Source organism: Budorcas taxicolor, chromosome 2 (genome assembly GCF_023091745.1).
Source record: "Budorcas taxicolor isolate Tak-1 chromosome 2, Takin1.1, whole genome shotgun sequence".
Taxonomy (NCBI): domain Eukaryota; kingdom Metazoa; phylum Chordata; class Mammalia; order Artiodactyla; family Bovidae; genus Budorcas; species Budorcas taxicolor.
Genome location: NC_068911.1, coordinates 151,517,605 through 151,543,550, shown reverse-complemented (window position 1 = coordinate 151,543,550; position 25,946 = coordinate 151,517,605). Strand labels below are relative to the sequence as shown.

At 55.1% G+C, this 25,946-nt stretch overlaps 2 protein-coding genes across 2 annotated transcripts; both read left to right on the top strand.

The window, feature by feature from the left end:
* The first annotated feature begins 7,074 nt into the window (after nt 1-7,074).
* CRYBA2 (crystallin beta A2) lies at nt 7,075-10,403 on the top strand. The gene is made up of 4 exons (XM_052636144.1): nt 7,075-7,235; nt 8,054-8,195; nt 9,643-9,785; nt 10,256-10,403. Exons 1-4 carry the CDS (start codon nt 7,075-7,077, stop codon nt 10,401-10,403), a joined length of 594 nt encoding a protein of 197 aa, XP_052492104.1.
* A 3,063-nt stretch (nt 10,404-13,466) lies between these two features.
* Nucleotides 13,467-19,030, top strand: FEV (FEV transcription factor, ETS family member). Its single transcript, XM_052653390.1, is given in 5 exon segments — nt 13,467-13,568; nt 15,130-15,220; nt 15,223-15,381; nt 16,122-16,196; nt 18,444-19,030. Coding segments are annotated over 5 exon segments (1,014 nt in total).
* Nucleotides 19,031-25,946: the final 6,916 nt, after the last annotated feature.

Genomic DNA, 25,946 nt, shown 5'->3' with positions numbered 1-25,946 from the left:
TGTCAGCACCCTGGGCGGGGGAGGGGACAGGTAATGGAGGAAGTGGAAAAAGGAAAGAGCATTTGGAGTGCGGCTGTTGGGGGAACTGGAAATCACCGATTAGAAAGGGAGAGGGGAGAAGGATGCGCAAGAGATGGGGGAATCCAAACAGGACCGCTGAGGGACAGACCGTGGGCCCAGCCCAGCGGTCATGGAAGATTTCAGAGTCCAGAGAGGCTGTATCCACCACCACCACCCCCAACCCCAGACTTGTGAAAGTGAGAGCTGGAGAGAGGCCAGAGACACAAAGAGGCAATGTGAGATAACAAGGGATGTACACTGCAGAGAGATGGAGTCATTTGAAGATGGGTCAGAGGTCAGGATAACCAGGGATGGAAGCTACCGTGTGTGTGGAGGAAGGGGAGCTATATGAAAACAGCCTCCATCCCAAGCCGTGTCTCGGGATAGGGAGATGCTACCCACAGCAAAGGAGAAAGAGGTGGCTTCTACCTGAGGCTGGGAGGGGAGGTGACACTCCTCTCTCGGGGAGACCCGCATTGCCCCAGCAAAGGGCAGAAGGTGAAGAAGGGCAAAGCTCAGGCCACAGTGATGAGTGAGGGGTGTGGGTCTGACTTCATCCCTCCCCGTTTCTCTCTTGGCCACCGCTGGATAGACAGCTGCGGCAGCTGCCCCTGGCCCCACTGTCCACGTGTGGATTTTGCCCAGCCTTGGAACTTCTGGCTGTGGAGGCTGCCCAGGGTCTGTGTGAAGTGTGGGGACCTGGGAGTGGAGGCTCTGGCTGGGGGGGTTGTTGTACACAAGCGCTAATCCCCAATCGGGCCAAGGCAGAACCAGAGCCTCACTGACCTTCTCGGAGATTAGTCCCTATGACAACAGTGGCAACTCGCCCCCTCATTCTGGCTAGGCCAGGTGTGTGGGTAAAGGGTGGGGAATGGGGGGGGGGGGCAGGCAGAGGCTGGGGGAGGAGGGAAGGGAGTCTTCCTGAGGCATCACAGGATCACAGGAGTAAGGGTTGGGAGGCCCCTCCAGGATCAGCAGTTAGCTTAGTTTTCAGGTACAAAACTGTGGCCCCAAAAGGGGAAGTGACCCGCCCAGGACCACATATGGAGCCAGGAAAAGCGCTGGGACCACAAGTCAGGTCTCTGGTTCCACCTGGAGAGCAGAGGACTGAGCAAAACAAAAGAAATAGGGATACCCCCCAACCCTTCCCCTGCTGAGCTCATTAGAGTGGCTCTAATGGGGTGAAGCAGGAAGGCTCCCCATTCTGAGAGCCAGGCTGCCTTCCACAGGGCATGTATTGGATGGGGGGACATATATGGGATGCGGATGGGGGGAATGCAGCTAGGCTCGCTGTCCTGACTCCTCCCCAGAACCCAGCCCACCCCCAGGAGCAGAGGGCATGGAAGGGGAGCAACAGGACAGCAAAGCCAGTTATAACCACAGCCACCACAACAACGGTAACAGTGAATATTTATTTGATACGTGTCAGTGCTGGGTTTTACATGCATTTAATCTTCACAATTTTAAAGGGAAAATCTGAGAAGTACAAGTTCATCCAGCTTATTAGCAGGGGAGCTTGAATTTGAACCCAGGACTCCGCCCACACTCTTAACACTTCAGTGTCTGTATGACCGTGACTGGGTGACTCTGATGACCATGGAGCGGGTGGCATGCACAGTGCAGGTCCGGGAGGCACTCAGCATGGTGTCTGAAACACCATACATTTGACTAAATATTTCAGGAATAAAGGAGCGAACAAATGTCTGCCCGTAAACGAGCATGACTGTTGCGGTGTTTGTTGAGCCTAGGAGAGACCGTTCACATGGGGCGCATATGGGTCCGTCTGTGTGAACGTGTGCGTGTGCGTGCCCTTCCCTGCAAGCCCCGTGGTTTTGCTTCTGAGTGAGTGGTGGTGAAAGCTGCTTCCCACCTCCCTGGATGGGGCCAGTTCTCCCATCCCTCTGAGGGGTAGAGAAGAGGCACTCTGCTGATTGAGGGACAGGATGAAGAGTCTGTGAGGGCGGGGCTCTCACCCCTTCCAGACCCACCTTTCAGGCCCAGCTGTCAGACCCAGCCTGAGCTGCGCTAGTCTCTCACCCGTGTTATCTCTGTCTCCCGGGAGACTAGCCCTCACAGCCCCGGGGAAGGTGCTCACTGCCTGTTCCCTGCTCCCTCCTGATCTTGGGTGGGGGTGGGGAGTGGAGGAGCAGGGCTGCAAAGGAGGGGCTGGTGACAGCACAGGGTAGGGGAAGGCACCATTCACATAATTTGCATCTGCAGTCACCAAAGCCCTGGCTGATTTGCCAGTGAAATGAAGGAAAGGGGTGGGAGCAGGCAGACTCGAGGACACTGGCCACCGGGCAGGGGCCCTCTAAGCTGCCCAGCAGTATGTGAACTCGGGCTGTTCAAGGGATGGGGCCCTATGTGAGGAGGGTGTCACTTCTACGGGGATTCTCTGCACCTTTACCTGGGATGGAGACCTCAGTGAGAGAGCATTTGAGGGTTTCTTCATCAGATCTACATTTCCCTGTATGGGGTGGGCATCTGAGTGGGATCCAGGGCCTCACTGAGGATACAGGACTGAGTCTTAGAGCTTCTCTGTGGGATCTTAGGGTGCTTCTGAGATGAGTACTTTAGTAGAATCATGGAGAGGAGGAGTCCTGAGGATTTCTCTGTGGGACCAAAGGTCCCTATATGAGATGAAGGACTGGATAGGGTGGCAAGTTCTCTTTAGGTAATGAGATCCCGATGAGATCTTGAGATCCCAATGAGATCTTGAGGTCTCCTGGATGTGTAGACCTGAGGACAGTTTCTTTCTTCTTCTTCTTTTTTTTTTTTTTTTTTTGTCTACCTAACTCCCTCCCCCACCCCTTCCCCATGAGAGGCTGTGGATGTGGAGGAGGTAGGGGTGATGGTGCTGAGATGGCAAACAAAGCCACCTGTGCATCCATCCTTCAGGAAGCCCTGAGCACAACTGATCTGGGAAAACAAACAGGACCAGCTGCTGGGGGGGTGGGGGGGGACGGAAGGGGGCTAGGAGGGGAGTGGGTAGGAGAGGCTTGGAGGCTGGAGATGGATCAGCTGGTGGAGAAAGGTAGCGGGAAGGAGGTCCCCAGTACCAAAAAGGGACAGGGATCCCAGAGCCCCATTCTAGCACACGGGCAGGGCTGCCCGACAACCCCTTTTCCTCAGGGGTTCATTCTTCCCTTTCTTGATGACTATGAGGGCCACCAGAACCAGAGAGGGGTCTGAAGGGACGTGAGGAGCCTGAGAGAGGTCTAGAAATCCGGGCAAATGGCTACGGGCGGTGTTGGTAGCTGTGCCCATTTCTGAGAAAATCAGTGAGGACAGGTAGAACTAAAAGCCATTGACTATCATGTATCGGTGGTGGGACCTACACACCATTTTCCTGATGAGAGAACTGAGGCAGAGGAGGGAAGAGGCCAGCTAGCACCTCACAGCCACTCAGCGCAGAGCCAAGATTAGATTTTAGGACTAGGAGAGAGGCCATGACTATTCTCACACACAGGTCTCCACCGCAAATTCCAGCTGGAATTCTAACTTGGATCTCAACGATGTTATCTCCCCCCAAGCCTTTGGAAACACACACACAACCCCCACACGCATCTCCTGTGGAATATGGTGATCCCACCAACACCTGGACTGGAAATTGCCCTCCCAGCCCCAGCTCCTGAACACACAGTGACTGGCCTCTGACAAACACCCCCGCACCCTCGGGACTAGCACTCACCGGCCGCGTCACTGACCAGCGCAGACGCACAGCCTGACGCACTCGCCTCCCGCGCCTGCTGCGCCTGCAGACCTCAGCCTCCCATCAACTCCCACTTCCATTCCCCGCGCTGCTCCGGCCTTCGCGCGGGCCTTCCACACAGCGCGGCCCGCGAGCACCCCCTGGTGGCCGAGTCCAGACTTGCTGAATAGAGACCCGGGAGGAACAGAGAATGTAGAAGAGAGACTCTTTCGATCCCTCACGTGTCACCAGTGCGACAGACCCACTTGTGAAACCGAGACCAGGTGCTTGGAGACGAAGAGTCTAGGAGTGTTTCTTGCCTCTTTCGATATTCTGCGTTTCCCCTTTTCTTGGCCTGGGAAAAGTATACCCTATTTGATCACACCCCTCTAGTACAGGGAGTCAGGGGACTGGACATGGTTCTGACCTCATCTGCAATCAAATTGGGGCTGTCCCCGCTCTGATTCCAAAACTTCCAAACTGGACTTTACTCCCTGTGTTTTAGGGCCTTGTACTTTTGGCCTTCACCTTCACACACATCAGAATCCTGGACAGCAATTTCTCAACAGTGAAAAGAGAGACTCAAGGGAGACCCCAATACCCCCGTGCCTGCTGTCAGCATGCCAGAAATTCAAGGCTGGGGAGGTCGGCAGGATGGGCGAAACATCACCCCCTTTTCACGGCAGCAGTTCCTCTACACAACTTTCCCCAGGCACCTTTGGCCCAACCTGATCACCCTGTCCACTCACTTGTTTGAGACGTTTTATTGAGCAACTTCTATGCATCCTGCACTGGGCTAGGACGGAGAGAAACAACTGAAAACAAGACTTACACAGCCCCTGCCCCTTTAAATGGAGCTTACACTCTAGTACAAAAGGAAACACTCCACACAGCCATACACAAAAGATGACAAAGACAACTTTACAGAATAATAAATGCTATAAAGAAAATAGGGTGATGTGAAGGACAGTAAATGTCAGGAACAGCATGACCCAGGTGATGAAAAAGGAGCCAGTCACACCTTGTGACTAAGACACTCCAGGTAACAGGGACCACCAGTGCAGGGGCTCTGAGGCTGGAGTGAGGATGGCAGTTATGAGAAAGCGTGGAAGACAGCGTGGTTAGACTTCTGGATCTGTAGCATCGGCATCTGGCCTTTGAGCCCCTTTAGTCACCAGAAGTTGGGTGGCAAAGCACTCCGGTCTAGTCATGCTCTGACACTAGCTAGCTGTGTGGGTCTGGGAAAGGCCCTGCACCTCTGGGAGCCTCTTCCACATTTCCACATGGTAAGTTCACCCAAACTCACCACGCTGGACTGTTGAGCCTATAAGGGAAGCACTTGGTTCATGAGGAAAATGAAGTATTAGTTCCCTTCTTTCTCACCCCTACACTTCTTCTGGCATACCCCCTTCATTAAAGAAAACACAATTTTGCCAGAAACTTTTGTGGCTCATCGACAGCCATGATGGTTAGGAAATTCTGCTGCAAGTTGTAAGGAAATTTCTTTCCTGGAACTTGCCTTGGGGCTCCAAGCCTTTCCCCTTAAATTTCTCCCTCCCCAGACCCTACCTTTCCCCTGCCCCTCTCCCACAATGCAGTGGGTTTGGGGTTAAGAGCCTACTCCCTGGAGTCGGACTTTTTGTGACCCCTCAGACTGTAGCCCGCCAGGTTCCTCTGTCCATGGGATTCTCCAGGCAAGAATACTGGAGTGAGTTGCTATTTCCTACTCCAGGCGATCTTCCCGTCTTAGGGATCCTACCCCCTCTCTTGTGTCTCCTGCATTGGCAGGTGGATTCTTTACCACTGCACCACGTGGGAAACCAAGAGCCTAGGATCTATAGTCAAAACGGAAACCCCAGGGTCACACTTCATCTGGGCCACTTCTCAGTTGTGACACCTCGCGGACTGCGTCCAGGTGTTACCCTCTGGGCCGCAGGATCTTCTGTGAAACATCAGCCAACAGCAGCCTCTGCCTCAACAGATCGGTGCGATACTTAGTTGAGATCACGCACGTAAAAGCTCTGAGCGGAGGGTGTGACCCGACCTACGCGCTCAATAATCAGCTGCTAGCTCTCAGGTTGAAGTTGGGGCCGGGGGGTCCCAGACCCAGGAGCTCTGCCTGGTGGCCGGCCGCGTCGCAGTTCCAGCCGCGCATCAGTCGAAAGCGTTTTTACCTACCTACTGCAGCACATCACTAAGCAGGCAGCATCACTAGGAACAATGCTGGTGGAGATCGTGATGGAATTCCAGCTGAGCTATTTCAAATCCTAAAAGATGATGCTGTTAAAGTGCTGCACTCAATATGCTAGCAAATTTGGAAAACTCAACAGTGGCCACAGGACTGGAAAAAGTCAGTTTGCATTCCAATCCCAAAGAAAGGTAATGCCAAACAATGTTCAAACGACCACCACTCCCTGAACGCTTTGTAAACCCGTGCCTTCCCCCGGGCGCTTCGTTCCCTGCGCTCAGCGCCGTCTTGCGGCGAGTCTTGGTCATCGCCTCTTCTCAGCACCTTTCCACAAGAAAGCTCTGGGAGCTCTGGCGCGGAGTCTGGGAACTCGAGCTTGAGAGGAGCACGGCCGCGATGGCCCACCTTCCAGGGAAAAGAGGGCTGAGCGTCGTAGGAAGGTCGCTTGTGGGGAGCCTTGTCTACTTCCTCCCTAGGGTCGCCCCAAAGAGAAGCCTCGACCTAGAGCTGAATAAAAGGTGGAGTTTAGACGCTGGGAAGAGCTTCAGCATCCCTAGTCGGGATAGCGCGGTTTTAGCGGGATGGCCACAGGGTGGCCTGGCACCTCTATCCCTGTGGGTCTGGGCCAGTGAAGGGTGCGCCTTGCCTGGCTCAGGCCCCCCAGAAAGAAAAAGCGGAGTCAGCCTCGGCTGTGGCCGGCCCCGGACGTGTGTCTCAGCACTTTCTATTGTCATCCCCGAGGGCTGGGGCCAGGTCAGCGGCTGCGAGAAAGGCCTCGGCCCCACCCCCACCCCCGGGGACACCGGAGCTGAGCGCAGCCTGCCCGCTGACTCAGCTCCCCCGACCCGGGCGGGAGAGGGTGCGGGGAGGGGGCGAGGCCTGGTATAAAGGCCCGCACGGCCAGCCCTCGCGAAGCCTCTCCATTTCCGTCTGCACGGCGCTCACCCACCCACCTGGTGAATATTCGGAGCTGGGGCGGGGTCTCTTCGGGCGGGGAGGGCGAGATGGAAAAGAGCTGCTAGCAGCTCGGGTCCAACCCGCGGGTCCTTCACCTCCCACCGGGATCGGGCGGGCCTGGGCCGGGAGGGTGCTCTGGGGACGCTGAGCGCCTGGTCCCGTCCGCGTCCACAGCGCCATGAGCAGCGCCCCCGCGCAGGGTCCCGCGCCCGCCAGCCTCACGCTCTGGGATGAGGAGGACTTCCAGGGCCGCCGCTGCAGGCTGCTGAGTGACTGCGCCAACATCGGCGAGCGCGGAGGCCTGCGCCGGGTGCGCTCGGTCAAGGTGGAAAATGGCGCGTGAGTGATGCCCCCGGCATGGTTGGGCTGGGTTGAGAGGCGCCAGGCTCCTCTGGCCCAAGCTCCGAAACTGGGACCTTGGCTCCCAGCCCTCCATTCCCCAGACTGTAGAGAAACCGTGCCTGAGAGAAACCCACCAAGATGGAAAAACCCTAGGTGTCCTCAAAACTCCCCACCAGCCCCAAGACAAATCATGAGAGATTGTATCCTCGTGCGAGCCAAAGGGATAAAGACAAGAAGCGACCCTTGGCAGAACTCCGTGAAGCCAGCTTGAGTCCTGAAGGGGTTAGTTCACAGCATAGCTTTGTCCTCTCCAAAGTTAGATGGCGCTAAGCTTCTTTTAACAACAGCAACAACAAAAAGCCAAGTCCCCTCCACTCCCCCCACCCTGGCCTCCTAGAGACTGGGGGCCTTGGGAAAGCTGAGGTCCCAGAGCTATTGCAGTTTGTTGCTATCACAGGTTGCTACCACAGGTTAGGGGGCTCCCTACACCTACCTTTGCAGGGACCTATCCTTGAGGTAGACGTGCTTGTTCGGGTGATTCTCATAGACTGGAAAATAATTTCCAGCCTGGGAGCCCTGAGCTGGAATCCTGGACCCCTCTGGCCCCAGATAGCAGCTGGCTTTGGGTTTCTAGCCTCTAGAGGGACTGGGTTGCTTTAGGATGAGAGTGTCAGGGGAAGGGTCTGGGGTGGAGGAAAAGATGGGTTTTCCTAGCAAGCAAGGGGGTATGAGGCTGGGGGTGGGGTGGGGGTTGGGGGGAGAGGAATAAATGAGGCTGGGGCAGAGGCCTCCCAGCTTCCCTTATCTTTCCCCAGTTGGGTGGCCTTTGAGTACCCTGACTTCCAAGGACAGCAGTTCATTCTGGAGAAGGGTGACTATCCTCGCTGGAGTGCCTGGAGCGGCAGTGCCGGCCACCACAGTGACCAGCTGCTTTCCTTCCGGCCAGTGCTCTGCGCAGTAAGCACAGCCCTCCCCCTCCTCCCCTGCAGCCTAGCTCCAGGTCCTGGCTCCACCACAACACCTGGGAAAGACCATCCACTCACTTTACAGGGGTATGTAAACACAACTCCTAGACGGGTAGTAGCAGCATTACTTCTCAGAACCAGAGTTCACTTCAGTTCAGTTCAGTTCAGTCGCTCAGTCGTGTCTGACTGTTTGCGACCCCATGAATTGCAGCACGCCAGGCCTCCCTGTCCATCACCATCTCCCGGAGTTCACTCAGACTCACGTCCATCGAGTCCGTGATGCCATCCAGCCATCTCATCCTGGGTCGTCCCCTTCTCCTTCTGCCCCCAATCTCTCCCAACATCAGAGTCTTTTCCAATGAGTCAACTCTTCTCATGAGGTGTCCAAAGTACTGGAGCTTCAGCTTTAGCATCATTCCTTCCAAAGAAATCCCACGGTTGATCTTCTTCAGAATGGACTGGTTGGATCTCCTTGCAGTCCAAGGGACCTTCAAGAGTCTTCTCCAACACCACAGTTCAAACGCACCAATTCTTTGGCGCTCAGCCTTCTTCACAGTCCAACTCTCACATCCATACATGACCACAGGAAAAACCATAGCCTTGACTAGGCGGACCTTAGTCGGCAAAGTAATGTCTCTGCTTTTGAATATACTATCTAGGTTGGTCATAACTTTTCTTCCAAGGAGTAAGCGTCTTTTAATTTCATGGCTGCAGTCACCATCTGCAAGAGAGTTCTCCACAAGTTTAGACTGTGGGCTAAACCAGGCGTCAGAAATCAGAACCACGGACAGCGCCACAACCGTGACAGTCTTGAGCTCCATTTCTCACTTCCAGTCGTCCACACTCATCAGCGAGTACTTTTGTTTTCACACAGCCCTGTGAGGTCGGGGTAACTGTTGTTAACCTTATACATTGGTGTGGAAATGGGGCACGAAGGGCAAAGTGGTTTGCCTCTGCTCACAAAACTTAACATGAAGACAAGACTAGAACTCAATCAGGGATCAAGGTTGAAAAAGGGATGGTCTGGGTGTGTATGTTTCAGGGAGAGGGGGAAAGGGTTGTTAATGAATCAAGTATACTGGAGGGGAGAATCTGGGGCTGTGGGGTGGAGGACAGAGAGCAGGTACTGACTCGGGCCAGGTTCTCTATTCCAGGAAGCCAAGGAGTCCTGCAGGGAGAAGGTCCTGGGACAAGGGGAGCCCAGACTCAACAAACACTGATGATTCTGCCATCACTCTTCGCTGGGTCCTACCCTATGAGTGGCTATGCCCAGGGTCCTGGGCAGGGGAGTGGATAGTCAATGAGACCTTTGGGAAACTGTCTTGCATAGTGGGCCAGATTTCTCTTAGGACCTCTAATTTTCCTCCTGCTAACGGATTGTATCCATTAGCACCTCTTTGGAGGGTCTGACCTGTCCACCTCCCCTTCTCCTTGCTCAGAATCACAGTGACAGTCGTGTGACACTGTTTGAGGGGGAAAACTTCCAGGGCTGCAAGTTTGAACTCAATGATGACTACCCATCCCTGCCTTCCATGGGCTGGGCCAGCAAGGATGTGGGTTCCCTCAAAGTCAGCTCTGGAGCGTGAGTCCTGGGACTGCAACAGGGGAGTAGAGCAGGGAGGCACTGGGGACCAGGGAGGAGGGTGAGGAGAGGTGACAACGCTAAGATACACAATGAACATACCTATTGGGGGTGGGGGGTTGGAGGAGTGAGGTCGCGGGAGACTTAGAGGCAAGGGGAAGTGAGATGATGGAGAAGATGGGGATGGCATGGGGAGCAGGTAATAGGAGACTAGGAGTCAGGGGAGCAATGTGGGGTAGAGGAAGGAATTGAAATTGAGGAAGCAATGGAGGGTGGGAATAGGAGATGAGAGGAGGAAGGTGTTAGGAAGACCTGGAGCAGTAGACAGGGGAGGGAGAGACCATGTATGCTTAACTGAAGCCATGATTTTGGAGGTGGGAATTGGGAGCTGTTCGGAGGACTGGCAATGGAGACATCACTGGGGGTGAGGGCAGAGCCTACTTATCACCCCTGTGCCTTCGCTCGTCTAGGTGGGTGGCCTACCAGTATCCGGGCTACCGGGGCTACCAGTATGTGTTGGAGCGGGACCGCCACAGTGGGGAGTTCCGTAACTACAGCGAATTCGGCACGCAGGCCCACACCGGGCAGCTGCAGTCCATCCGGAGAGTCCAGCACTGAGTTTCACGGCCCCAGCGCCTCTGCTGAGGACCCTCAATAAAGGCTCCTGAACCTGCCTGCCCCTCTTGCCTCCTTCTCGGTGTCTTGCTTTGTGACCTTCACCCTCGTCTTTCTGAGAGTCCTTCTCTGCCAACCTGACCATTCCCTTGGGCTCCAGGATCCTTGACTATGGAGCCTACACAGGCTTAGGATGTAAGTGGCTGAGATGGGGCTGAGATAAAACTGCTGCTAACCATCATGAGGAACTTGTTAAGTGCAGCCATCCCCACACCTATCCATGATAGAGACCTATCAGCTTGGACCAGGGGGTCCTACTAGCCCAGATAGCGCCTGTGCCATCCTCTGGTTTGAGTGTACACGATGCCATGGCAGGGCTCGCAGCTGAATTTCAACCTTCACACAGCCCCCCTGGGCCAGGCACCATCATACAGGGCAGGGCGTCCTTAACTCTGTGCAGGAGCCCCTTTGGGCTCCTCTCTAACCCCCACTCCTCACAGGCATTTCCAGCCTTTCTCTCCATCCTGGCTGCCTATCCAGCCTGAGGGAAACTTGCACCCATTTCCCAGCTATGTAGAATCTCCGCCTGACAGAGGAGCAAGGGTGTGAGAGGGGTAATTGGTGGGAGATCCCACTGCCTTCTAGGGGAGACATCCTATCTCTAAGCTGAGCCTCAGACCCTTTGAATAGCAATCCTTCATGTGGTAGTGAGCTCAAGCATTTTACAAAACATCTTCATACCTTGCCTCTCGGCTATCTCAAACGACTCCCTCCTCATTCTTCCTTCCCACTCTTCATAAGACCAGTGAGCTGGAGAGACAACCCCCGAGTCACTGACCACAGCGGGCCTGCATTCTGGGGTAGGTTGTAGAAGCTCATAGCCATGCTTTTGGGGCTGAGTGTGGTAGCAGCCATTAGAATCCATGGCACCAGTATAGCTTCTTCCTAGTTCCCTCTTTGACCCAGTTTATGATCATCTCAGGCCAGGCAGGACATTCAAGGGGATGCCCTTTATCCTTATCTTGTCCCTCAGGGATGCTTGAATTTTCAAGCCCCTAGTGGATCTAGCCACAGGGAGGGTCGGCCCAGATCATTGCCTCTGTCTGGAGGAGTCAAGGCAATGTTGAAGAAAACTCAGACTTGGACCTGGGCAATTCCAGGGGCCCAGCTAAGCAAAGTTAGGCATCTGCTCCCTTGGGAAGACATCCCCCCCAAAACCAGAAGTCAGAACACCTAGGACCCAGCCACATAACATCCCCGAGCCTCAGTTTCCTCACTTGGAAACTGGAGCTGGAGATTCCTGCCTTGTCTCTCTCACAGGACAAGGATTGTGAGGATTCAAGGAGAACCCCCTGAAAATGCTTGTGATTCACAAAAGCACTAGGACAGTTACCATAGGCCCTGCCTTCCCCCATGGATCTCAAGGTTGGGTCAGAGGACCAAGGACAGAGTTCTAGATAGAGTATGAATTTTGCTTTATACTTGGATGAGTTTGAGAGTCCATGGCCCCTGTTACATTTAATCCTCCTAACAGCTTCCATTATTCACCAATTTCACCAGGGAAGAAACTGGAGCTCCTCAGAGAGGGAGAAGCCTTAAATGGATGAGGTTATTCATTTAATTGGTGACAAAGCCAGGACCTGAACACAGGGCTTCTGACCCCACATCCAGGCTGTCAAGTGGAGGCTGATCTGAGCTGTGGTCAAAAGCCTCAGGCCTCCGCAGAGCCCCAAACCTCTGTAGCCTCCAGAGGAGTCTGGGGTTCCTGCATGGTCACAGGCTCCTAACTGTCCCCTTGGGGATTGGTAACAGTAACAGCTACATATATGCAGCTTTATCCGAGCACTCAGCATGTTATATAACCCTAATAATTCTGTATAGTTGGTATTCTAATCCCTATCTAACAGATGAAGAGACTAAGGTACAGAGGTGATGTAACTTTCTCCAAAACCACACAAACTAGAAAATGGAAGAGTTGGGCCCAGACCCAGGTAAACTGGCCTCAGAGCCCAGCAAGTCATCTCCCCCACCACCTGCTTTGGGGCAGGCAACGGGCAAAGAGAGATCTGGTGTCCTCCATCAGCTGAGCTGCCCTCCCTCCAGGAAGGTCCATGGCTACCGAAAACACCCAGCAAGATGCCTTCGGGAACTAGCAGTGTGATGCTGATCAGGGCGCACCCTGTCTCTAGGTCTCAGTGTCCCCACTTGTACAATGAAGGAGTCGGCGGAGCTAATATTTGTTGCAGCCTTTGCCAGCACGGCAACTCTGCTCTCCATACCAGCAACTAAAGAGAAGGAGGGCACAGATGCCAGGCTGGGCCTGGGTGTTTTCATCTCGCGTGCTTAGTCGCTCAGTCATGTCCCACTCTTTGAGACCCTTTGGACTGCAGCCTGCCCGGCTCCTCTGTCCATGAAATTTTCCAGGCAAGAAGAGTGGAGTGGATTGCCATTTCATTCTCTAGGGATCTTCCTGATCCAAGGATTGAACTTGCATCTCCCAGGGATCCATGTCTCCCTTATCTCTTGCTTTGCAGGCAGATTCGTTACCTACAGAGCCATCAGGGAAGCACCTTCCCATCCTCCTGTTCTGAGCAGGCTGTGGGCATGTGCAGAACCCTGTGGGACCCACACCCAATCAGGTGGGAGGTGATGGTGGAAGCTGTCTAGACCTGCTCATTGGCTGCACTCAGCCAAAGTCCAAAGGGGATGGAGGAAGTCATCTCATTTCTAGGGATGCAGCCAAGATCCACAGGAGGTCGGGGCTCACCCCTCACTCCCTCACAAACTCTCCGAGAGCTCACCCATGCATTCAGCCCCTCAGTCCTCAGGGAGGTGAGGCAGAGCCTGACCTTTGGTCCTTCACCAGCTCGGAGCTGGGGTGTCTGGACAGACCCCCACTCTAAGTGCCTCTCCGTTCTCCCTCAGCCTTCTGCTGAGACCATTAGGTGAGTGAAACTTTCTGCCTCCCCACTCTTGCAACGCTGGTCTCCTGTTTCTCATTTTCTATCTGGGGAAGTGACAGAAGGCTTGAAGGAGAGGGAGTAGGACCTTGGCCCCACCATCAAGATGCCCTGCTCCTTCGAAGCCCTGAATTTGTCCCCAGCCAGCATCCCAATCGCTTATCTTTTCCCCACCGGATTCCACCTCCACATCCTGAAGCCTCCATTCGTATCCCTTGAGGATTCTCTAGAGTACTGGGATCCCCCCCCATTTCCTCCCACACTCCTCCTTGGCTCCTTCTGATTTTTGTTCCACCAGGAAGGAGGAACAACCCAGCAGTCACAGCAAGTGAAGAATGCACAGGGTCCCCACCTCAAGCTGGACTTCCGAGCCATTCTCAGTCAGGCATCCCAGGACCAGGGATCTTACAGGTAACCTGCTCGCTCCAATCCAAGTGCCCTGAAGTCCAGGCCTCCTGTCTCCTCGAGTCAAGCAGTGGGAAAGAAAGGCTTTGCGTTTACCAGTTCTGCCTGGAGTCACCAAGTGCTGTACCGGCTGCCGGTGGTACTCCGGGCCCAGAGCCTCATTTTCAGCCAGCATCCCCCCAGATGCACATCTCCAGAGCCAGGGAGCCTTACCTGTACCCAGAGACTCCAGGCCACCACCTGGGAACCACATACCCACCTTTGTCCCTTTCCCAGAGTGGATTTACTTCCACTTCCCCGGGGTTGGGGGCCTTGTACAGTACACCTGTTTTCACCCCTCTTCTGCTAGAGCAAGGTGCCAATTGTAGCCTAGTTCAGGGATAATCAGGAGTAGTTGTTAGGGTAGATGGTTAAGCTGGGATGTCAAGAGATGGGCAGAGATAAGAGAGAAGTTGTTGTGGTGGGTGGGAATGGAAGGAAGATCCATATGCCACAAATTAGTGGGAACAGATCAATGAGAAAAGGAAGGGAACGAGAGAGACAGGATGGAGAGGTAGAGAGGAGACAGAAGGGGAGATGGAGGGAGGAGGAGGAGGAGGAGGGACTAGATGAAAGAAGGAGAGACCTAGAAAAGGAGAGGAAGGGCAACCCACTAGAACTTGTAACGGAGACACCCCAGTGGAGGCCCAGAGGCCTGGGAGCCCTGGAAAGACAGGAAACCCGGGGAAACAAGAGGGAAACAGTGAAGGAGGTCGGGTCTTTAGGGAAGAGCAGAGAATGGAGGAGGAGGAGGGAGAAGTAGTGAGGATGGAGGGGGGCAGATAAAGAGAGCAACGGCTGCCGACCCGGAGCTCAGAGACAGGCGAGAGGGAGGGAAGCGGAAATTTAAAAGTGAAGATGCAGATAACGCAGCCTGGAGACGGGAACCCGGGTAGGGGTGGGGGGAGGAAGGGGAGGAGGGTGGAGCAGTGAGGAGGGGGGAATGGATGAGGAGGAGTGAGCCTCCTCCTCCCCGCGTTGTGGCCCCGGGGGTCCGAGGTGGGGCCGGGGTAGTCCACCCCGTGGCTGTTTGCTCCGAGTCAGGGAGGCGGAAAAGAAATGGGCTCCTGACCCCTATCAGAGCGCCAGGCCCAGGCCCATCCCCCGCGCGTCGCCCGGGTTGCGGGGTGCGGGGGGCTGCCTGGCGCGCTTGGCTGCCGCGCGGCACGTTGGAGACTTTATTGCGATGGGGCGATAAGAGGGACGGGGGCGGGGTCCGGGGGGCCGAGGCGGCAGCTCTTTAATTAAAGCGGAAATTGCGGCCCCTGCCCGCGCTGGGGGCCGGAGGGTTTCGAACAGCCTGGTAGCTGGGAGCGTCGCTCCAGGACCCCCCCCCACCCCACATCCCCCGCCACACTCGGGCAGCCCCCTCCCGCCCGGCCCTGCTGGACCCAGCGCCGCCTTCTTCTCCCTGTCACCTCGGTCGCCTCGGGCGGGGATCTGTGCCCCGGAGCTCAAAGCCTGACGCGATCCCCCCCTCTCCCATCCCCCCCCCCCACCTCCCACCACCCAGTTCCTGGCGGCGATGAGACAGAGCGGCGCCTCCCAGCCCCTGCTGATCAACATGTACCTGCCAGGTACCAGGGACCAGCTGGGGGCTGGAGGCACCGGGACCCGGGGCGGGAAATCTGGGTTAGGGCTTGGGACGGGGATGCTGGGGTCCAAGGGAAGGGGGCGCGGTCCAGAGACGCGGATCGCAGGCAGAACTGAGCCAGCTAGGGCATCAGGAAACCTTAAAAGCAGGTGGAGCGCTTTGAGGTTTAAGCGTGAGGTCTAGAGGACTTGAAGTGAGCACGCTGAGAGCCTGGAGAGCCAGGAGCGCCGGCTCGGGGGCTGAAAGAGCCTGGTAGGGGAGCAGGGGTCTTCAGGGTAGCAAGGGACTGAGTGTGCGTGCAGTGTTGGGAGGCTGTGGTCAGCCGGGCGTGGCCCGAGCGCCCTCGTGGCTCCTCACCTCCGTGCTCCGAGCGTTCCCACCAGCCCAGCCTTCCAGGCGTCCTCTCCTCTCCGGTGGGCTCTGCGCGCTCCAGATCGGCTGGCGCAAACCCCGCTCGGCTTTATAAGGCTCCCGCCGGCCCGTTCGGAAAGCGGATTTCCTTTTTCCTGGACGCGTTTCCTGACTTGGGCGTTATGGAGGGGCTCCGCGCGGCGCGCGCCCGGGCCAGGCTCCGGGAGGAGGAGCCGGACGGATAGGGCCCCCAGTCTCTCGGCCGGGAACCGTAGCACGCCCCTCTTCCTCCTTGAGCCTTGGCCTCGGGGTCTTTCGGTCAAGCCGGCAACCTCCGCGTGGATCCGCTTGACTCCTCTCTTGCTGCCACAGATCCCGTCGGAGACGGTCTCTTCAAGGAAGGAAAGAGCCCGGGCTGGGGACCGCTGAGCCCCGCGGTACAGAAAGGTGAGCTGGCCGCCGGAGTGTACGGGCAGAGTGGAGGATGGGGTCCCGGGGCACCCACCGCATAGCGACAGGCGCCACTGTCACCCCAACGGCGGGTGGGAGGATGTGGAACACTGGGCTTTGGGAAACGGCGGGTCCGGGCCTGATTGTGGGAAGGCTGCGGGGGATGGTGGTGAACATTCATTTGGCCTTTGGCTCTGGTACCTTCTGAGACCCAGTGTTGACCCTGCAGGCCAGGGCAGGCTGAGAAGATCCTGCCGCCCCCACCCCCCCCCCCCACCCCTTTTCAGCTGGGAATATTCCTCTCCTGCTCTGGTGCTTGGTGTCCTTTCCCTACTGGCACCAGGAGCACAAGGCTTGGACACCACCCAGCAAGGTGACCCCGGAGAAGTACTCTCAGGCTGCTCCAGGCTGAGTCACCATTAGCACCAGGGCCAGCGCCCACCTGCCTCACTGGCCTGGCCAGCCCGGCTCTGTGAGCCAAGTCCTCTAGGCCATTTCAGTTGATTTCCAGCTTCTGCCACCCGCCCTTGGCTGGTCGCTAAATTACCCCTGGCTTTGCCTTGTTGGCAGCAGGACCTGGCTGACCTACCAGGTAAAGCCTCCCCACTGGTCCCTGCCCAGTTGGTACCCTGTGCGAAGTCACTCAGTCATGTCCGACTCTTTGTGACCCTTTGGACTGTAGCCCGTCAGGCTCGTCTGTCCATGGGATTTTCCAGGCAAGAATTAGTGGAGTGGGTTGCCATTTTCTTCTCCAGGGGATCTTCCCGAAACAGAGATTGAACGTGAATCTCCTGCGTCTCCTGCACTGCAGGCAGATTCTCTACCAGGAGAAGCCCCACAGTTGGTAGCCTAGATCTCATCAAGTGAGCAGAAAACAAGGCCAGCGACTGCTTTATCTACAAGGGAACACAACACCCAACAGGAATGGGTTTCCAAGCCTCTACATCTCTCAGCACCAGATGCACATTTCCCCCACCCCTTGCTGTGCTTCTGACCCTAAAATTCAGTGCTCCTGACCTGGAGCCAGGGAGCCCCTCCCAGAACTAGTGTGGAAGGATTGCGGTCGAAATTATGCGGAGGGCAGCATCTGGGTTCTGAGGAAGTCACTGAAAAAAGAAGAGAGCTTCACCAGGACTGAAGTGACTTAGCAGTAGCAGTAGCAGTCACCAGGCTCAGTTTAAAACAATAACCAGATAACTTCAAGGAAAATCCATTTTATTCTAAAAGAGTGTGTGTGTATTTGTGCCGGTAGATGCAAGGACTGGGGTGGGGGTGGGGTGGGTGGGGGCGGGCTGGTGGGGGGGGGGGCGTTAATTCTATCAAGATTTTTCTCTGCTTGTCTGACTGAGGCTCCAAGACAGAGAAACAGGAGTTCTCACTACCCACTTATCTGGGAAAAACCTCCTGGCCCTTTCTAGTAACCCTGAAAATCTAGACAGGGCAGAAGGGCCTGGAGATTGGCCAAAGATGGGCGGAGGCAGGGAGCCTCTCTTGAGAGCTGTGTATCATATCCCCAGGGAACTATGACACCTTGGTACCCTGGGAATCCCGCCTGTTCCAGAAAAAAAAAAAAAAAGGCTGAACTGGAGTAGCCCCAGCGCCAGACGCTGGCAAGGGTGGGAGACTTTAGACGCTGCCGTTCCTCTCACACTTAGGGAGCCACTGTCCGTGTCCCAGTCTGACATGGTATCGCGAGGAAGCCAGACATCACCTCTTCTCCACCTCAGGCAGAGGGTCCAAGTGTATGCCTTGTCCCTTGGGCCGAGTGATCCTGCTGCAGGCCGACTTCTTCCCTCTGGATCTCTGGACGTGGTCCAGCTGGGATGTGGCAAGCTAGCCGCCTATGTAGGCTACCCCGAGCGGTTGTGCAGGCTCTGCACGGAGCAAGGGCTCTCAGGCCGAGGGTCTGACATTCTGCCTTCACTTACCTCCAAGAGCCCAGTGCCTTGGAGTACCGCTGCTCCCACACGGAACAAGTGATGCTCTCCCTTCGCTCCCTAATTCTTACAAAGCTGTGCGCCCGTGGGGTTGCGTTTCCATTGTGCGAAAGCGCGGTACTGCCTAGGGACGGCTTTACTGATCATCTCCTCCATGGTCAGCCACTCAGCTGGACGTGCCCTTTTCCTCCCTGACACCAGCCCCCACATCCGACTTGGGGGGTGAATGGTGGGCTCTCGCACCCCACCTCTTCCCCGCCGCCCGCCTACCTCGTTCCGCCCGTGGCTGACCGCTTCTTCCCCACAGGCAGCGGCCAGATCCAGTTATGGCAGTTTCTGCTGGAGCTGCTGGCTGACCGCGCCAACGCCGGCTGCATCGCCTGGGAGGGCGGCCACGGCGAGTTCAAGCTCACCGACCCGGACGAGGTGGCGCGGCGCTGGGGCGAGCGCAAGAGCAAGCCCAACATGAACTACGACAAGCTGAGCCGCGCGCTGCGCTATTACTACGACAAGAACATCATGAGCAAGGTGCACGGCAAGCGCTACGCCTACCGCTTCGACTTCCAGGGCCTGGCGCAGGCCTGCCAGCCGCCCCCCTCGCACGCCCACGCCGCCGCCGCCGCCGCCGCCGCGGCCGCCGCCGCCCAGGACAGCGCGCTCTACAAGCTGCCGGCCAGCCTGGCCCCGCTGCCCTTCCCTGGCCTCTCCAAACTCAACCTCATGGCCGCCTCGGCCGGCGTCGCGCCCGCCGGCTTCTCCTACTGGCCAGGTCCGGGCCCCGCCGCCACGGCCGCCGCCACCGCTGCGCTCTACCCCAGCCCGGGCTTGCAGCCCCCGCCCGGGCCTTTCGGCGCGGTGGCCGCGGCCTCGCATCTGGGGGGCCATTACCACTAGACCGGGCGCCCCGGGAGCCTCTCCCAGCCGCCCGGAGCCTCGCTCAATCCCATCTACATACGGGAGAGGGGGCCGGGGCCTCCCCCTGCGTTCTTTCCAGCTCAGATTTGATTCCACACGCTGCACTCAGCCCCGGGGGGAAGGGGCTGACGTCGCCTCAATCTTCCTTTACCACTGGATTTGCCCCCGCCTCGTCCCTCAGCCCCTGAGGGAGGGTGACTGTGCCCCCACTTCTAACCTTCTAGACCCCAGGTCCCTGCGTCTCTCCGGATTTTCCCTCCCCTCCATCTGTGCTTCCCTCTGGCTCCTGGAAGCCCCTTCGATATGACCCCTCTCTCGAATTCCAAATCTTTTCTCATTCCCCCCACCCCCACCCGGGCCCCTCGATGCCCGGCTCAGTACACCTTCTCCTCTCCGGGCACCTCACACACTTCTAGGTAGCTTCCAGGTCCCCTTCCTCCCCACCCCCAACCCTCCCGCAGGACTGCAGTGTGTTTCTATTCCCTTCCAGACCTATTAAAGCTCCGAAGCTCCCCACTGCCTCCTCTCTCTGTTCTTAGCTGCCCCAGAAACTTGAGGGGGTGATGGGGCGCGGGTAGGGGCATGAAGGTAACCAGATGCCCAGCTCAGGCGTGCGCAGAAAGGCCTGTCAAGGAAAAGCTCCAGAGAATGAGGGCCGGCAGGCTTGGGTGCTACTGGAGGGAAGTGCAGAGCTCCTAGTGAGTGGGTTCCAGCTGCAGCCCCCCTCCTACCTCGCAACCGACCCCTCCTCCGCCTGCCTTGCCGGGCATTCCGCTTCCCCTTTCTCACCTTACCCCATCCTGACTTCTCCCAACGCGCCCTGGCATCCCGTCTACCCTCATCGCACCCATCCTTCCACAAGTTCCTTCCCTCATCCCAACCTCCACCCCAACTTATCTTCCTTCTCGTCTTCACATCATCTCAACCATCCCTCAGTCACCATTTCATCCCCTTCCCCACCTCCCCTCTCCTCCCTATCCTACCCTCACTCAGACTTGTTTTCTCACTCCCACTCACCACCCCCCCCACCCCCGCCCGCCCGCCCGCCCGCAGCAACTCCAACGTTCTCTTTTCTCTGAATCTGCGTTCTTTTTCAGAGGGGAGCCTCCCCTTCTGCGCCTGCCTCTCGCCTCCGGGCTTGCGACTGCAAACCTCCTTCTCGCGGGTGGCGCGCGCCCTCTGCTGGTCTGAGGAAGATAAGCCAGAGTCGGGTTTTGCAGCTAAGCTGAGGATCCGACGTGCGTGCGCGCTCAGCCGCTTCAGCCGTGTCGACTCTGCGACCCTATGGGCTGTAGCCCGCCAGGCTCCTCTGTCCAGGGGATTCTCCGGGCAGCAATACTGGAGTGGGTTCCCATGTCCTCCTCCCCGGGATCTTCCCGACCCAGGGATCGAACCCTCGTACTTTATGACTCCTGCATTGGCAGGCGGGTTCTTTACCACTAGTGCCACCTGGGAAGCCTTCAGGCCAAATTTGGCTTTCAGAGAGGAGGGCAAAGGAGCCCTGCATCCCAGGCCCCACCTCGAGAAACCTGAGAGGTGGATCAAGTGGATGGTCCTCCTGGCTGGGCCATTTTCTTCGCCACCTGAGGCTTTTCTGAGTACTGTGCCCACCGGGGCCCACAGCTCTTACGCTTTCTTCAGGCCTGTTACAAAACGTGTAGGCAGGAAAACTGCCTTAAATGCGTTCCCTTAGACGGAAGCAACACAGAGGGCAAGCCGTTCTGCATGGTCCTGGTGTTTCTTTCCCAGGGGCCATATCCCTCCTGGACCAAAGGTTCCTCACTTGTTGCCTGGAGACTGCCTGGGCTCCCACAAGGCAGTTGAGGAGATTTCTCTGTGCCCCGTGGGCAGGAAATGCAGGTCAATTATTAATAAGTGCAGGGAGAGCCTGAATGTCCCTTCCCAAAGGGAATGAAATTGAGGTCCATCTAGAGAAAGAGTATTTCTTTTCATCTTCACTTTATTTTTTTCTGGTTTTCTAAATAACACACTCAGCATAGAAAATTTGAAAAACAGACAACAAGGCCTCCATTAAATACTAGTTGAATGAAATATGTAATGAAGCATGGGGAGAAGTCACCTACAGTCTCATTACACAGAGGTCACTGTTTATAACCCTTTGTCATAATCACCTTCCTTTTTCTCTACACCCTTTGGAATTAAATGGTGCCTGCTTTAGTCCCTTTCTGGAGAAGGAAATGGCAACTCAGTCCAATATTCTTGCCTGGAGAGTTCCATGGACAGAGGAGCCTGGCAGGCTACAATCCATGGGGTTGCAAAGAGTCGGACACGACTGAGCAACTAACACACACTTAGTCCCTTAACATTCTGGCATCAGCACGTTCCATGTTACTATGCTCTGCAGACCTCATGAGGTGGATGGGTGGGATCATGTATTTCAGGCAGCAGATGGCCAGGGGAGGAGTCAGTGACTCCAGGGGAGGGGCAGAGGGCCTCTCTGCAGAAAGTAGAAGCTGGGAGGAAAAGAGTACACAGGGGAGACAGAACCAGGTTCCAGAAAGATCTGGGCTGCTAAGAATTGTGGCTTGAAGGTAAAAAGGTGAAATTTCCCGGCAAGAAGTGTGAGGTCCTCTACTTACTTAGATCTCTAAAGGCCAGAGTGTGAGATATGCAAGGGTGGGGCTGGGTAGAGCCTATGTGTAAATGAGTGGTGTCTTAGTTACAGTGTTTCATGGGGGACTGTAAGCTAGATGCAGAAGAACCACTGAGATCTGAGGATGCACTGATGCAGCTATGGACACCATAGACTGAAGGAAAGGACCCACTTGCTGTAATGATTGTGCCCCCAGGACTTCCCTGATGTTCCAGAGGTTAAGAATCCACCTGCCAATGCAAGGGACACGGGTTCCATCCCTGGTCCAGGAAGATTCCACTTGCCAAGGAGCAACTAAGACCCTGCATCACAACTACTGAACTTGTGCTCTAGAGCCCACAGGCCACAACTACTGAAGCCCACGTGCCACAGAGCCTGTGCTCCACAAGAGAAACCACTGCAACGAGCAGGCTCATACACCACAACTAGAGAGTAGCCTCTGCATGCTGCAACTAGAGAAAGCCCACAGGCAGCAACTAAGATTCAGCGCAGTCAAAAAATAAATTAAAAAAAAAGGATTGTGGCCCCAGCATGTTGTACATGGTGTTAATAGATAACACTTTCAGGAGAAGATCAAATGGAGAACAGATAGAATAGTGGACCCACCAAGTGAAGAAGGAAGAGTGCTGGAAAACCAACCATGGGAAACATGGTCTGGGAAATCACTAGGGAATGAGGCACAGAAGCTGTCCTCAATTATTCAAAGATCTTTCTTGTGGCAGAGTACCCGGATGCATGTACTGGGACACGTGGTAGGAAGCTACAGTGAGGCAGATATGATCACTTGATCTCATGAAGAACCTTCTGCCATGGACCTTCACGAGGAGTGCTTTGTCACTGGATTACTAGGGGAGGTGGGTTAGCTGACTTTGAGATTCAAAGTCCTGTGAGTGAGTTGGCAAAAGAGGGATTGGGGCATCGTTGGGAAGCCAGGGGAAGTGTTAGATGGTTTTCTTACCTTTGGGCTTCTCTGGTGGCTCTGACGGTAAAGAATCTGCCTGCAGTATGAGAGACCTGGGTTTGATCCCTGGGTGGGAAGATCCCCTGGAGAAGGAATGGTTACCCACCCAGTATTCTGGCCTGGAGAACCCCATGGACAGAGGAGCCTGGGTGGGCTACAGTCCATGGGGTTGCAAAGAGTTGGACACAACTGAGTCACTTTCACTTTCTCTTTCGCTTTCACTTTTTCTTACCTATGACATCACATCCTTAGAGCTCACCCTGCCCCTCTATTCTTTCCTTCAAACAAGCCAGTTTGGGAAGCTTATAGGACTGGGCATTAGAAAACCTGAGTTCTGGTCCTAGATTGGCAACTGACTTGCTATTTAACCCTCAGATAATTCTTCTGGGATTCCATTTACTGTGGTCTTGGATTGATTCCATTCCACCCAAGCCCTGATGGAGCCACACTCTTACCACACTCAGCTTCCTGATGACTCAGGCCTGTCCTTACTGACCCTTAATCCCTTGGTCTTTGGTTCTCCAAGGTATTGATCCCACCATTGCTTCTGTCTCCCTGTCCAGGGTGCAGCCCCTCTTTCATTCCCTGAAAGTCTGAGCCTTTTCTCTCTCTCTTCGCTCATGTCACTGGTAAAAATATGGCTCACTCACCACCACACCCCCTGCCATGCACTTGCATGACAGAGTTTACAAAGCACCTTCACATCCATTGATTTATTGATCCTGTCCAGGGCCAGGGAGGAAGACGGGGGAGCAGGGATGGCTTTATCCACTTGGAGGATAAGTAAACCAAAGCCTAAGATGTTAAGAAACTTGGCCAAAGTCTCAGGGCTCGTCCTAGGACCAGGTTCCTCACCAGACCTTCTCCCAGTGCTCCGAGCGGTTTCTCCATAGCCCCAGGTGGCCTTGGCCACCGTGTTGTAGGATCACTCCCCCATCCTCCCAGGATCACACAGACCTGTGTCTTCTCCCCTAACGTGTGCTCCTTGTGACCAAGCTCCACTTGCCTCCACTTGCAGATGGAATCAGAAGTCCAATTAGCATGCCGTGTGAGGACATCCATAGCCATGCACTCTGGACCTGCACAGCCACAGAGCAGTGATGCCACCCAGGGCACCGAGGCTTACAGAGCACCTTCTCATGCATCAGCCCATGTGACCACAGGCAGACACCAAAATGGGTTGCTGTGATGTACTTTTCTGGCTTTCATTCCTTCACATTCCCTTTAAAGTATCTTTCAAATGCACTTCACTTCAGCCTGTTCCTTAACCTTTTCTATAATTCACAGCAAGTAGAACTGCTGGAAATAAAATATGTGCCTGCACTCACTGAACCTGACTCTGTGCCGTGCTCTGCCCCAAGCTAATGCTTTACCTGTGGTCTTTCCTTTGCCCTGGCCACACCTTGCCAGGTGGGGATGGTTGTCTCCACTTTCAGGTGAGGAAACTGAGGCTTTGAGAAGTTGAGTGACTGGCTCTACCCATGACCCCATAGCTCAAGTCCTCACCCATCACACCAGCTCCTCTCTCACTGGGCCTTCCTGGAAAGCCTCTTCCTTGTGTGGAGGTGACCTGCAGCCTGCCCAGATGGGGTGTACTCCATCCACTTATCTAGTCATAGCAGGTGACTTCCCAGGAGGCTTTCCAGTGGGCACTAATGGTACAGAACCCGCCTGCCAATGCAGGAGACACAAGAGATGTGGGTTCGATCCCTGGGTCAGGAAGATCCCCTGGAGATGGGCATGGCAACTCACTCCAGTATTCTTGCCTGGAAAACCTCATGGACAGAGGAACCTGGCAGGCTATAGTCCATAGGATCACAAAGAGTCGGACATGACTGAAGCAATCAGAAGATGATTTGTTATAATGGGCAAGCTGATGACTTGTCTTATGAATGTCTTTGGTTAGTGAGGGCCTTGGTCTGATTAAAAAAACACATCAGACTGCTTGGTTGCTCCCATTGTCTTTTGTAAGCCTTCACTTTCTTGTGTTTCTACAACCTTTGAGGGGATCACCGTACTGTGGGGTGGGGATAGAGTCTGACTACAACTTGACTTTGGTGGCAATTCCTACATCCGTTTGTCAGTTAAATTTCCCCTGACACTCCTCCATCCTGGGATGGCCGATTGAGAGGCCAATGGCCCAATGGCCCACTGACTGAGATTTTTTTCTGTTTCCAAGACTTCTCTCCCACTGCATTTTCTTTGCTGGCTCCTCTTTCTTTTCTTTGGCAACAAAAGGTGACATAGCACAACAGCTCAGTGGCAAGGGCTCCAAGGCTGGGCTTCCTAGCTTCAAGCTCTGGCTCTGTCACTTACCAGCTTTGTTACTGACTTCTTTGTGCCTCAATTACTCTATCCGCAAAATGGATATGAAAATAACAGACCCTCCCTCATAGGGTTGAAAGAATAAATGATCATGTAAGAAACTTTGTACACATAAATCAGTGTTTTCAAAAAAAAAAAAAAAAAACCAACAACTCCAAAAAAAGAAAGCACTGGTTCTTCCTCTCCAGTCCCAATGAGATGCTCTCCACATACCCTGGGAAGGACCTTGAGCGGCTACACCTGCTTTTCTAGGCCAGTCACCCAACTGGTGAGCTTCACCAAGAACCCGTCCCTTGAATGGTTACATGGCCATAACCATCACATGGATCAGCCTGTTTTACTCAGTGCCTCCTCCGTTTCTTTATGGGGCAACTGGACAACGTACTGAACTTAAGATGACAGGGTCTCAGCTAGTTCCCAGCTGTGTGACTTCCCACGGGGAAGCCTCCTGGGAAGTCACCTGCTATGACTAGATAACTGGATGGAGTACACCCAATCTGGGCAGGCTGCAGGTCACCTCCACACAAGGAAGAGGCTTTCCAGGAAGGCCCAGTGAGAGAGGAGCTGGTGTGATGGGTGAGGACTTGAGCTATGGGGTTACAGGTTGAGCCAGTCACTCAACTTCTCAAAGCCTCAGTTTCCTCACCTGAAAGTGGAGATAACCATCCCCACCTGGCAAGGTGTGGCCAGGGCAAAGGAAAGACCACAGGTAAGACCACAGATCCACACCATTCAGACACTTAGCTTTCTCCTTTAAAGTATGAGTAATAGTAATGCTTATTTCCCATGGTTAGTATTTGGATTAAATAAAAATAATATTAATAATAGCACTTAACATATTTCTTGCAGTTAATAACACATTTGATAATACCCTAATAGTTCTCTCAATGTGGCAGACACAGGCAGCTCTACCCCTCCCTGCAACCTAAGTTGCATGCTCCTCACTTCAGGTAGTGGAGCTGTCACTGAAAAGTGATTGCCCAACCAGGGACTAA